The sequence below is a fragment of the Populus euphratica genome, unplaced genomic scaffold, assembly GCF_000495115.2.
Source record: "Populus euphratica unplaced genomic scaffold, PopEup_1.0 scaffold81.1, whole genome shotgun sequence".
Lineage (NCBI taxonomy): Eukaryota > Viridiplantae > Streptophyta > Magnoliopsida > Malpighiales > Salicaceae > Populus > Populus euphratica.
The window spans coordinates 682,651-696,746 of NW_011499945.1; the positions used below are offsets into that span (position 1 = coordinate 682,651).

The 14,096-nt window shown below is 34.8% G+C and overlaps 1 protein-coding gene across 4 annotated transcripts; it reads left to right on the forward strand.

Annotated features, from left to right (window-relative positions):
* The first annotated feature begins 501 nt into the window (after positions 1–501).
* Positions 502–11,144, forward strand: LOC105137486 (RNA helicase family protein). Of its 4 annotated transcripts, none has more exons than XM_011043239.1 (17): positions 502–816; positions 905–997; positions 1,086–1,190; positions 1,365–1,582; positions 2,719–2,771; positions 2,864–2,980; positions 3,429–3,520; positions 3,703–3,789; positions 4,966–5,180; positions 5,347–5,439; positions 6,217–6,340; positions 7,170–7,193; positions 7,278–7,404; positions 7,854–7,923; positions 9,412–9,572; positions 10,048–10,223; positions 10,552–11,144. In XM_011043239.1, exons 1-17 carry the CDS (start codon positions 614–616, stop codon positions 10,703–10,705), a joined length of 2,112 nt encoding a protein of 703 aa, XP_011041541.1. In that variant the 5' UTR covers positions 502–613; the 3' UTR covers positions 10,706–11,144. The 4 variants fall into 4 exon arrangements, with proteins under 4 accessions (XP_011041541.1, XP_011041543.1, XP_011041542.1 ...); XM_011043241.1 differs by having other exon boundaries at positions 7,173–7,193; XM_011043242.1 differs by having other exon boundaries at positions 672–816; positions 1,086–1,222.
* Positions 11,145–14,096: the final 2,952 nt, after the last annotated feature.

Below are 14,096 nucleotides of genomic sequence, written 5' to 3' on the forward strand. Positions count from 1 at the left end.
AAATTCGGCCGAGTTTAATAGCAAAACTCGTCCCTAAGTCGTGATTGAATTTTAAATTAAACTCGATAAAAATTTACCTGGTTAGAATTTAATTAAATTTTTCTAAAACAGCATTATTTTGAATTCAAGCTCAACAAATTTTTTTAGCCGTGTTGTGGCAAAATTATCAGTTAAATCCCTTTGGTTGTAAAACCTCCATATCTAATCCCTATTTATTAGTCAATTTCCCAATCTTACCTATATAAAACAAAATATAAAGGGTGTTTTAGAAAAAGCATTGTGGACATTTTGATTTTTTTAACCATGTTCAAAACCATAAGGACTAACCTACAATATAATCATAAACCAGGGACTAAATGAGTAATAATCTACTGTTTATGAGAAGCTAGACGCAATATTAACTGGTAGGGAAAAGGTGACACGTCGGTAAGAAGGCAATTAGACCGCTAATAAGGAGACGACGAGTCGGTCCCAGATATCTTAAAACACATTCCAAACTCGAGAAGGGGCATGTTTTGAAAAGTAGCAAGCAGCAGAGACAGGGTTGAGGTTCCAGAAGAGGGCAGTCTCTTCCTGTCAAGCTGTAGGTCAATTTCTTCTTGTTTTCTATCAAATGGCGAGTCATCTGCCTATAGTGCAATTCGAAGACAAAATAATGAAAACTGTGGAAGATAATGCTGTGGTAGTGATAATTGGAGAGACTGGTTCAGGAAAGAGTACTCAACTCTCTCAGATGCTTCACCGCAGAGGCTACACCAAATCCGGAATTATTGCCGTCACTCAGCCCCGTCGAGTCGCCGCCGTCTCCGTTGCAAGGTCTCAACAACTGCTTCCAACAAACTTCTTCGTGTGTTTGCTAACTTTGTTGCTGCAGACTAAACTTGTACGTATGGTTCTTTAACAGACGCGTTGCGCAGGAGCTTGGCGTTACTCTTGGGGAGGAAGTGGGTTATGCCATTCGATTTGAAGACAGAACTTCAGATTTGACCCGGATCAAGTAATGGAGCTCAATCCTAGTATATGTATATTTTTTTAATTTCTTTGTTTGTCATGTCTTATTAATTATAGCACGGTGAACTGCGCAGGTACCTTACTGATGGAGTGCTCCTTCGCGAATGTCTGTCTAGCCCGGAGCTTAATCAGTATTCAGTGATCATATTGGATGAAGCTCATGAGAGGAGTTTGAACACGTAAGGAAGGCCTTTGAAATATGCTTTGTTTGGTAATATTGCTTCTTCTTTTTTTCTTTGTTTTTTTTTTTTATCATATGTCCACCATGTTTATCAACTGATCCTCCCTCAGGGATATTTTGATGGGACTGGTGAACATATGTCCACTATGTTTATCAACTGATCCTTCCTCAGGGATATTTTGATGGGACTGGTGAAACGTTTGGTTAAAACGCGTGCCTCCAAACTGAAGGTTCTCGTTACTTCAGCTACTCTCGATGGTGAAAAGGTATCAGAATTCTTTTCGGACTGCCCTGTATTGAATGTCCCTGGAAAGTTATACCCGGTGGAAATATTGTACAGTGAGGAGCGTCCTAAAAGCTATATCGAATCTTCTTTAAGAACAGCTATGGGTATGAAAAGACAATGTTCCTTTGTGTTTGGCTTCAATTAATGCCATGTTTCATTCCCCTGGAGATTCCTACCATACATCCCCATCATTTAATATTCATCCATAGTACATAGTGGGAAATCGTTAAATGGACCTGTTTCTGGTGTTTGTTCAACTAAAATATCTCCTTTTTGCAAATTCTATAAACAAACTGGGTATTAATTAGGTAACTGCAGCCGATATGGATTAATTAGGTAATTGCAGCCGATATAGGTCCAGGATTGACATTTATAGAGTGTAAGTTTTAACAATCTTGGGACTGATTTTGATTGAAATTTTGTTCAAATAGCAAAAATGAGCATATTTCAAGAGTTTGTAGCTATTCTTCCACTCGTTTCCAGATGCTTATCATTCACCACCACCAATCAGGTTTTCAATCTTTATTGTGCTCTGTTTTGCTACAGTATAAGTGAACTTTAACATCTCTTGCGCCTTAATATAGGATGTCGATAATACAAATTTAAATTACAAAGTGGGTTGCAATCTTCTGTTCAGAGTACTAAAGGAAGTTTAAGCTACCTTCAATGAAAAGTTTCAGCTGCCATCTTAATTAGGGTGAAATTGAGGGTATTTTCATTTTCAGTGCGTATTTTGTTATTTTCGTATTCAATTAGCTGTAGACATTATGCTGCATCCAGCACCACCATTCTGAAGCTCAGATACAGGAGTGTTGTCATTGGTTGACAGCAGCATTAAGTTAGTTACATCATATCTGACATAGATCAAACAATGAAGGAAATGAATAGCTGACCCTAAATGTATTGGGGTTGGGATCTAATTGATTTGAGTAAATCTGCAGTAATGTTGTTTGGGTAGATAAGTATGTGGGTAGAATTTGTTTTTAGCTGTCCGCTTTGTTTTCTGCTGGCAGCTAATGTTGCCAATATTTACATGTACTATATAGGAAATGATAGTGATGTATTTTTTGAGTGCTTCTTGCTAAATACATCTGAAATACCTCACATTCCTAGTAACCGTATGCTCCTCTCTGGTTTCAATATATTGAAAGGGCAGTGACTTGCAATGTTTTATCAATTATATTTTTTGTTTGATAAGTTAGCTTGTTGATGAGGTTTTTCTGCCAATTGTTCGTCTCAGATATACATGTTCGGGAACCAGAAGGTGATGTCTTAATTTTCATGACCGGACAGGTGATGTTGAATTCGGCTTTACCCTTCTGCTTTGATGATTAAAAGTTTTGTGTTGCTATTGATTGTAAAAAGTCACTTTTGGCCTTGTGCAGGATGATATAGATAAGTTGGTTTCAAAGTTGGAGGATAGAGTTCAAAGCCTAGAGGAAGGCTCCTGCATGGATGCAATTATACTTCCACTTCATGGTTCTTTACCACCTGAACTGCAGGCAGGTTTTTCATTTTTTCTTTTTGTCCACAAATGAAACCAAGTAAGCTTATTTATTGAACTCTATGCCTGCAATCATAGGGATCCCTTTTGGGATCATTCCATTTCATATTGATACCTTTCAGATTTTTGTCTGTCTTTGAACTAAAATTTTGAGTCTTTCACACCATTTAATCAAACAAAAAAGAAACTAATGAATTAGCAAACCTAACAGGAATCTTACCCAGCATTTCCTGTTGTTCTTGTGCGGTAGAAGTAATCCCAAAGTGCAAATTTTCCTTTTGAGATGTCATTGTCTTCTCATTCTCGTTTACATGCACAACTTTCTCTCTCAACTATTTGAAAGTCAGGCTGGAGTCCATTTTAATTTCTTGAGATGTGGATCACGGGGCTTAAAATTTCATTATACTTTTGTGTTTGACAGCCATATGTTTCCCATGACTCTTCAGGTGCGTGTATTTAGTCCTCCACCTCCAAACTGTAGGCGATTTATCGTTGCAACAAATATTGCTGAAACTTCTTTGACTGTTGACGGCGTTGTGTAAGGACAATCAGACACTTATCATGTACTAGTGCCTTTTGTTTTAGTTGTATTCTTTATGCAATTTGTGCATGTATTTTGTTTAATGCAATTTTCATGTCAAGATTGTTGTTCTTTCACTGATTGATTTGCCTTCTTAACTCTAATCTGTTATTTTGGTGCAAATTATGTTTCAATGACAGATACGTTATTGATTCTGGATATGTAAAGCAACGGCAATACAACCCATCAACCGGCATGTATTCTCTCGATATTGTTCAAATTAGCAAGTAAGCAGTCTAATTGAATTTTATTTATTTATTTTTTACCTTATACTTGAAAATATTTGTACTCTTGTTTTTCATGCATGAGTCAGTCTTGTTTCTAACGACAAAATCTTGTTCTAAGGCTTTTGTTCTCCCTTTGTGCAATACAATTTTATTTGTGTTAAATGGTGGTCATTGAGATTGTTGAGAAGGTAAAGAAGAGATTTGTTCTGCCAGCCTCACTCAATGTCATATATCTGAGCAAATGCATTTTGCAATAAATTTGTTTGCTCAAATTGGTAACTATGGTTTTGCATTCTTACTGTTTCCTTTTCTCTTTTTCTTTATTTGTCTTTGTTTGCTTTTAACTATATCCAAAAAAAGTTGGGGATGAATTGGAAAAATGTGTCTAGAAACCTTTTTTGTTACAAGACCATGCTTGTCATTATCAACAAAGCTGTGTTCTTACAACAACCTCTTGTCATCATTCTTCATTTTATGTTTTGAGACATACATTACATGACCACTAAGCTGACAGAAAGTGTTTATATAAGTGTTCTGGTTATTACTTAGTAAATTCTCAATCTTTTTATAGGCACGCTTGTGCCATGAGAAATTGGATTCAGAGTATTCTGGGCACCCATATTTTGCAGGGAATGCTTATTTTTAGTGTTAGGTATGGCTAATGAGTTGAAAATCATCTATTTTTTTTTGTCTGTAAATGCCACTTAAAAGCAGCAATATTACCATAGTTATATTACATTAGTGCTTCTGTGCAATGGATTTAAGCCTGCATTTCATCACTGACCAGCTATACAGCGAGAAAAGTACCTAAGGTTTTCTCCACCCCTTATCTGGTATTTTTTCTCCTATATTATTTTATTTACTTCCAAAAGAAAAGGAACAAAGTTGTTGAGATATCAGAGCACCCATGCTTCACTTTACCCTCCCAGTTATCTTTTTGTAAATACTAAGGGTTGTTTGGCAATGTGTTTCAAGTGCTTCTGGGTTGAAAAACCAACAAATTGATGTTTTTTGGGTGCTTCTGGATGGTTTTGATACGAAGATGTCAAATGCATGATGCATTTTCCTCCCAAAGGACTTTTGCAAACGTACTGGAGACGCATCACCAAACATACTAATTCTGCCAATATTTTTCCTTTGGCAATAAGGTAACTTTGCTGGCTTACTTGATTGCAGAGTGCAGGCAAATCAGCGTGCAGGACGAGCTGGAAGAACACGACCTGGAAAGTGCTATCGGCTATATTCCTCTGAGGTTTACCAAGAAGAATTCCTTGATGTAACAGTTCCTGAAATACAGCGGTCTTCTCTTGCTGGGAGTGTTCTTTACCTGAAATCATTAGATCTGCCAGATATTGACATTCTCAAGTTTGATTTTCTTGATCCCCCTTCATGTAAGCAATTAACATGTTCTTGGTCTAAAATCCGAGTTCTCAACCAACATCTATATCCCCTATCCCTTCTGCTAAGAAAAAACTAGACCCTAGAGAGCATAAGTGAACTATTTGTGTTTTCTTCTATATAGTATATGAAACCTAAATCTGATTATCTTTGTTTCAGTTGAGTCACTAGAAGATGCTTTAAAGCAACTATATCTCATTGATGCCATAGACGATACTGGTTTGATCACAAGTGTTGGACAAACGATGGCTGGTAATGGATTTTAATCACTCATTATTTGCTCCTATTCACTAAATTCATGAGTGTGCCCATAATTTAGAGTGCTTTATCGCAGTTTTGTCAAATTTGCTTTGAAAAGTTGAACCAATATCAGTTGCTCTAATGTATCACAGCCTTCCATCTTTTCTGTTATATCCATTTTTTTCCATTCCAGTGAGTATTGCATTAATCATCTTGCTATCAACAGCTGCCTACTCATCATCTTTTTAGACCTTCTCTTGTTTGAGTGTACTATATTTGTCATATCACTTGCCATCTTGTGGTGGTGGTCAGGGTCCACTTATTAGTGGTAGTGTTTACTTTAATCACATGCAGTTATTTGGAAAGGATTGAATCTCCTCCCATCAACTACAAACTGAATAGCTTTGGAGTTAATTCTCGGTCTTATTGAAGTTCTGGTGGGAAATCTACAAATTGTATTTTTTGTTTTCTTTTTTTACAAGTTACAGTTATGTAAGAGTAGAAAAGGAAAGACTTTCAGAACTACCAACACAAATTTCCACAAAACCAGTGTCTTGATGCCCAATTACCATGAGCATCCAGAACAACAATGTTGGAATATCTACTGCCATGAGTTCCATAAACTTCTAATGCTAGCTAATCCTTCTAATTTTTTTGACTTCTAATGTTCACTCATCAGCAAAAATCTTGTTATTCCAAGCAGTCTTAAAATTTTGCATGCTTTTGATATCTATAAAATAAAATTTTATGTCACAAGTTTGCTGACAATATTATCTTCTTTTGACTCAGAACTTCCACTAGAACCCTCACTTTCAAGAACCTTGATGGAGGCAAATGAGAATGGTTGCTTATCCCAGGCTTTGACTGTTGCTGCCATGTTGTCAGCGGAAACCACGTTACTTGCTGGACAAAGGTTAGTTTGTATCTATGCACTATATGGTCCTTTTTGGCTTTTCCAAAGCTGTTATTATTTCAAATCATGTCTTCTAGTTTGGAATTGACTAATGTCAGTATAGGTTACCATCTCAACTTTGCAAAGCCAGAAAAATAGAGAAAATGAAAAGGAAAAGCTAAATGAGTAAAATAATATGGCTGCTGCTTATATTCCTTTATATGTTTATTTGCTTGTCTCCTGATCTTTTGTTGAGCTGCATGTTTTGTGACCCCATTGCCTTTTGCATTTTTTGTGCTACTAATAACCTAAATTATGCTTGTCTTTCTTATTCCTACTTTGAGATATTATCTTGCATCAATAAAGATGCTGGATCCTAATATCAGTGATCTGCTTGTTTGAGAACCATGTGCCGATGCTAATTTGTTTAACTAAAGGAACATCGCTTGTGGATAGTCATAGATTTCTGTTGGTGTCTAGAAAAGTCAAGATGTTAATAATTTTTCCACATGCTAAACAGTTACTCGAATCAACATTCAACGTTGGATGTGGCATCTATCTGTGCTTTTCTGTTGCTAAAAAAAAGAGTATTTTTTGTATTCAAACGTTGCCTTCTTAAATACCTAAATTGAAGGCTGAAAACCGGCATTGATAATTAATTGATCCACTTTAATTAACTGCAGATTGAACTTGAGCTATTGAAGGCTGAAAACCTGCATTGATAATTAATTGATGCACTTTAATTAACTGCAGATTGAACTTGAGTTTCACCTTTGACTCACAGTAATGATGTCTATATATGTGCCTTTGGTACATACACCTCAGCTTAATTAAGGTTTTGACTCTGCAGTAGCAAGAGTAATGAAAAGAAGAGGACTCACAGTAATAAAGTGTACATACACCTCAAAGCTTAATTAAGGTTTTGACTGTGCAGTAGCAAGAGTAATGAAAAGAAGAGGAAACACCCTCCCCCTGACCTTCCTGATGGTTCTGGATATGGTGATCATGTTCAGTTGCTACAGATTTTTGAGGAATGGGATCAAAATGAATTTGATATTGGCTGGTGCAAAGATAAAGGTTTGCAGGTAATTTTTTCTTCCGCATGTAAAAGCTTGGTATATTTTGACCAACTTCCAAGTCATCTTTGCTAGACTAAGTTTAAGTCATACAATTACATGTTTTCCTATCTGATAAAAAGTTACTTCTAAATCAAGTGTGTTTTTTCAAGTACTTATTTCTTTTATTGGGCTGAAAGGCAGAGGGATATGCACTGTCTATGCTACAGGTTATTCATATCTGCCCTCATTTTCTAGTACTTATTTCTTTTATTGGGTTGAAAGGCAGAGGAATATGCACTGTCTATGCTACAGGTTACAGGTTATTCATATCTGCCCTCATTTTCTTGCAAATGCCTGGGCCTTTTGGCAGTAAAAAGAAGCCAAGGCACCTAGTTTTTTGCAGAATTCATTTATAGATACCAGCAAACTCACTCTGGTATGTAGCTTTAATAATGTATGTGGTTTACCATCTGTAGGTGCGAGGGATGATGTTTGTCAAAGATGTGCGAAGACAGTTGTCCCAGTTAATGCAAAAAATAGCAAAGGGTTAGTACTTCTATATTTAGGAACATTGACACCTATATTGTGATATGGTATCATACAGATATTTTTTCAAAATAGATCCTTTATTTCATATGTCTAAATCGCTTTTATTGGCAAGATGTCATTTTCATTTTTAGTTTTGTTGTCCAGTAACATTGAAATTGTTGGGGGCATAGTTATAGATGCTCTGCTGGTTGCTGGCTTTTCTTTTTAGAGGCACTAATTTATTTTTTCCTTCATATTTATAGCAACTCAATTTCTTAGCTCAATATTGAATTGAAGATGATTTACCTCCTGTAAAATAAGTCCTTCAGTGTAAGGTGGAAAGGCTATCAGATGTGAGAACAATGCAAAATAAACACAAGGAATTTTGTAAGAGACAAATTAGCTAGGCAAGTACCTCCCATGCCCAATGCTCCATGAGAAGTGCAGGCCTGCAATAACTTAGCAAACTGCCTTGCCTATTGGCATTTGAGGTTCTAACAGTGTGCCTCGACCTGGTACCTCAGCAAGCACACTGTGACATCACTGGTGTTGACACTTCAAATACAGTCACAGAAGATGTTTGGTATTTAGTGAGGACAATTTGACATGAAATGATATGGTAACTCGTAAGAAAATTTGGGGCTTCATAAATGAGGAGATGGAGATACAGAAGGAAACAAACAAGCACAAATACAAGTGCAAAGTAGTCATGTTCATAGCACATGTTGAAAAGGAAGAGGCTGATTCCAGAGGAAACAAAGGATGAGATTGAAGGCTATGAATCCAGTGATGGAGGATAGGAGAGAATGGATGTTGATGATGATGATGCAGTGGATGCTGATGAAATTAACCCCTTGGGGTTTTGCCTTCCCTTGAAAACCACCAATTAGCAGCCACATTAGGGATTAACCACAACTCTCTACCCTACCCTGCACTTCATATGATATTGATGTGGTGATATTTAAATAGTGTTTGTGGTGTGATATTAAAATGAATTTTGTTCACTTCATAATGGGTTTACAAGGATGACAGTGTTAAACTTTTATGTTGAACAAATGCTTTTATTTGATGATGATAGTAGTGTTTCTGTAGTTGCTTAGTTTCTTTCTAGTGCGCGTGTGAACATCTATGAAGTCTGTCTATATATACATTTCAGTAAACTAGCTCCTAGCTTCATCCTGGTGAGAGTCCAGGCTGGCACATTTTGTGATGAAGCATTTAGCAACCTAAAGTGCCTTGCACTTTTAACCACACTGTAGTTGCCTACATTTTCTTAATCATCTTATGTATTTTTAGCATAAGTTAAACACAAATGAACTTGATCATTCTTCGTCTGTGTGGAGTAAGAGAACGTGTGTAAGATCTTCTGCATTTTACACTTTGAATTTTCTGTCTAGTTAATTGAGTGGTATTCTTCCATGTACATTTTTCTGCTTCACTATCCTAATGGATTATGTTTATGCTGTGTGTGTATTTTGAACTGAAATTGTGTTCATGTGGAAGCAGGGTCATTAAATGTACGAACAAATGAAAGATATAAAGAAAGACAACGGGATTACAAGAATTTGAGGAAGGCTTTGTGTGTTGGCTATGCAAATAAGCTTGCCGAGAGAATGGTACAACACAATGGCTATAGAACTATAGGTTTCAAGCCCCAACTAGTTCAGGTATTGAAGCTGTTATATGGTAGTTATTATATTCTGAATCCCAGCAGTTGTTCATATGGGCATAATAATGAATTTGGTCAATTTGATTCCAAATGTTGCATGACTGAACTTCAGAGTTTAGTGCAATCATGTTTGATAACCTCGTATTTAATTCATGGAAAGATATTTATAAAAGCTTTATTTGGTTTATGTTAAAGGAGAAGAATGGTGAATTGTTGGTTGAGGCATTTGGTACGAAACTAAAGGTCCTCATGATAAATAAAAAGAAAAAGAAAAAGAAACTAGAGGTCCTAGGTTCCTTTCTTTTGAGATATAGATACATGTTTTTGCGACAATTGCATGTGTATTCTGAAAAAGGAAAAAAACAACATTGAATTGATAATAGTAAAGTTTATCTGTAAATTTATTTATATCACATCTACTATTTGTGATATTTAAAATCAGCTTCCATTTCAACTGAAAATTGTGGTTTCAGGTGCATCCATCCTCCACTCTGAAAACAGATGAAGATGGAATGTTTCCAAACTACGTTGTGTATCATGAACTCATTGCCACCTCCCGTCCATTTATGCGCAATGTATGTGCTGTAGAGATGCCATGGGTCAACCCCATTTTGAAGAAGCTTGAGAAACTGAATATCGACAAGCTAAGGTAAATTTGATAAATATGCAATTTTTATAATAAGAGGGTGGGCGTAGTTCTAGTTCCAACCTCATTCTCCAACTAAAATATCCCTGTATCTTTTCCTTCCATTTTTCATTTTCCTTTCTCCAATCTGAGATCCATGGATCACAGACAGTATCTCCCCATGGCCTTTCACCATAAGCCAGGAAAAGATAATTCTTATCTGGTCTCCTTCCATTAACCCCTCTTTCTTAGTAAGATTGCTAGTTTTGCTTTACCAATCCCTCAAGCCAGCAAGCAAGGACAAAAGACAATAGTGCTGACAATATTGAGTTATTATTTATTTATTTTGCAGTGGGGGATCTGGTCATAGTATTAGAGAGGAAAGTGAGACAAAGGTCTCCTCCTTGCCAAAGAAAGAGGAGGCTGTTACTGGAGTTCCAGATGACCGTGAAAGTAGAATTCAGGCAGCTAGGGATCGCTTTCTTGCTCGTAAAGGAAAGAAATGAGCGAAGCAAATGCTGATAGAGTAGGACTGGCATAAAATACTTTTCCTGGGTTCTCCCCGTCGGTTGTGTGGGGCCAGGTCAGTGACTCCCCCTCACCCCCCCTCTCATTTTCAGCGGCCTCCTGTCAACATTTTCGGATTTATGATCAACAGGCCCTTGGAGACGAGATACTGCACGCTTACAAAGTGGAGTCATGCACCACTGACCCGTTATTGTGGTCTTCAAGTAGCATATCTTCTCACCCATGCTATTCAGTGTCGTGGCTTAAATACTGTGTCAGCCATTTTTGTGTTCCTTGTCCGTTCACAATGTCACCACTGAGGAAGTATGTAGTGGTTAAAAATGATTAAATCAACTATATTATAGTCGATTAAACGTTGAGAATTTTTAAAATGTATTGATTTCAAAATCATGGAGTTATTTAAGTTTCAGAACAACATTCCATCTACAACATTACCATCTCAATCAGGACACGCATGAACGACATATGGTTTCATACATGCTGGTTGGTGCTGGGGATAAGAGGGTGTTTGGAAAAATAATAGATATTGTTTTTAAAATTTTATTTTTTTATTAGTTTATTAAAAAATTATTTTTAACATTAGCAAATTAAAACATCTAAAAATAAAAAAAAAATAATTTGAAGCAAAATAAAAAAAGATTAAAATTTTTAAAAATATAGTTGAAGTGCACCCCAGGCTAATTTTTTCCATTATAATATTGTGTTAGAAATATGCTATTTTTTCTAATTATGGAAATGGAGGTACAAACTAAATTAACGCCCCTGAAGTTTTTTTTTTTTATTATTATTATTATTATTTCTTTGAGCATGTGAGACTGATAAACACAATTACTCTTTTATTTACTAGCAATTATGGAAGCTGCCCTGCCAGCTAGGAGATGAGGCTCACAACTGGGTCATTGAATCAAGCACAAGAGGTTGGATTACGAATAAGAGTTCATTAATGGTCACTTTCAAACAGTTTGGTATCAAGGAAAGCGATCTTCTACTATTAGTTATATGATAAGCATGGATTTCATGTGTGTTTAAAAGTAAAATAATTATTATTATTCTTGAATTATTTTTAATATTAAAACATTAAAATTATCTGAAAATACTAAAAAATTATTAATTTAAAGCAAATAAAAAATAATTTCTAAAATAAAAAAACAAACAGTAAGTCACGGACAACAAAGACAAATTATACGTGGATCATGACACCAAAGTGGAAGATCTCATGAATTAATTAATTAATTAATTTCGTGTTCCACATGCAAGTTATGCCCATGGTCTCAACTCTTAATTAAGTTTATTGCATGCAAGGAGTCAAGTGGAGCAAAGTCCAAGTGGAAGTGTGAAACAAGTGTTGGGACGAGCACACCTACGCGCTTTGGATTACTTGAAGAGGAGGGTGTGAGACCAATCATCTTCCACCATCACTAATTTGAGAAGCTTGGTGTATTTAAGTATATAATAGCACATCGTGCTCTATATTTAATTCGTGTTATTCAGGTTTTAAAGTATAGTTTGAATGCCATACATTGCTTCGCTCGAGTATAGTTACCTGAGGTGTCACAAAATATGTACCTATCTCGGTCAACAATTACCTGAAAGTGAAGTCATTAACTCCAGCCCGGGTTATGGATCATTTGGGTAGGATAATATGAGGTGATTCGGATAATTTATAATAATATTGTTTTTATTTTTTAAAGGTTAAAATGATATTATTTTAATTTTTTTATTCTTTTAAAATATTAAAATAATATTATTTTAAAAAAAATTAAAATCAAATTATGTTTTACGATGATGAGTTATAGACATAGTTATTAAAATTAATCTAAGAGTTGAGTGGTCGAGTTCAAGATCACAAGGATTAACCCAGTTAAATCTAAACAAATAAAATAAAAATTATATTTGAGATTCTAATATTTTACATAAAAATGTTTTGAAATAATTTATGTGAGTGTAAATTATTAATCATAATTATTAAAATTGGTTTAAGGGTTGACTGATTAAGTTCAGGATCACATGGGTTGACCCAATTAAACCTAGAAAAATAAATAAAAAAATTATATTTGAGGTTCTATTATCCCATATAAAAAAGTTTTGAAATAATACAAGTGAATATAGGCTATAAAAAAAATAAAATATGAGACATAAAGAGTAATATAGTTATTTCATATTAAAAAAATAAAAAACAATTTATATAGATATGTGTTATTAAAAAAATTATGAAGAAAAATATTTATAAATTAATTTTTAATTTTTAAAGTTTAAGATTTGTTAAAAATAAAAATATTTTTAAAAAATCTAGGTTTTATTCAATTTTGAATTTCAGATTAGGGTCTCTCTCGAATTTAACTAGACCAACTACGACTTCAAGGAGGTTGAAACCGGACAAGATTTCAGGTCACCCATGTCAATCCTTCAAGCCATGTTTTATAAAATAATCGTAAATTAATTTACCAGATAATCGGATTAACTTGAAATTAACTCTTTTCACAGCTTGGTATGGGTTAGGAGTCGGGCGATCAAGTACTGAGTCGACCAGCGAAGCGAGATTAAGGTTTAATAATGGTGCCTGAAAATCGATGTGTGTTTGGGTGGGTGTATATATTAATCTATCACGAGACATATTCTGCTGGGCAATGCCGCAATGGGCGCCAGGGAAGAGAGAATCACACGGCACTACCCAAATGAAACCTCGCGCTTTTACTATTTTATTCAATAACTTTATCTAACTCTATAAACTTTTAATTAAGCTTCATAAATCCCTCCTTTTAACCTTGACCACATAAGCCTGGTCCAAATAATTTTTACTTGCTTTATTTTATTTCAGACTCTTAAATATAGTATAATATATATATAAATAAATAAAAACTAATAAAAGATATCACCAAATAATTTCTTATAGCCATAATAATTAGTAACAGCCACAAGCAACAAGCAAAAGCCACCACATCAAAAAAGCTATACCTTTCTCGAGCATATCCCAGAGAGAAAAATACTAGCATTTCATTGCTATACCCAAACTAGAAAAAGAAAGAGAACGAGAAAGGTGCAGTGTGTGACTCTTTTCAGCAAGATACCAATCTCGTTCATATATATATATATATATAAAGGAAGAAAGAAAACAAAGATAACAATCCTCACAAATTTTCTTTCCTTTCCTTTTTTAATATATACTTTTTAGATTTATATTTCAATTAATATTTGAATATTTCTTTTGCTTACTTAACCTCCTTTTTTAATATATTTTTTTTAAATAATTTTTAATTAATATTTCTCATCTTTGAATTTTTTTTCCTTGTTTAACTTTTTTGATAGGAAATTTCTTTAATTATTTTGTGTGTTTAATTTTTGAAGATGTTATTTTCATTTATCTATATA

Bases quoted from the DNA above. Each gene is read 5' to 3' on its own strand.
- LOC105137486 (XM_011043239.1), top strand. From the start codon at position 614: ATGGCGAGTCATCTGCCTATAGTGCAATTCGAAGACAAAATAATGAAA. The intron at 5,440-6,216 runs GTAATGGATTTT...CTTTTGACTCAG, and splicing joins TGTTGGACAAACGATGGCTG to AACTTCCACTAGAACCCTCA. The intron at 7,194-7,277 runs GACTCACAGTAA...TGAAAAGAAGAG, and splicing joins AAGAGTAATGAAAAGAAGAG to GAAACACCCTCCCCCTGACC.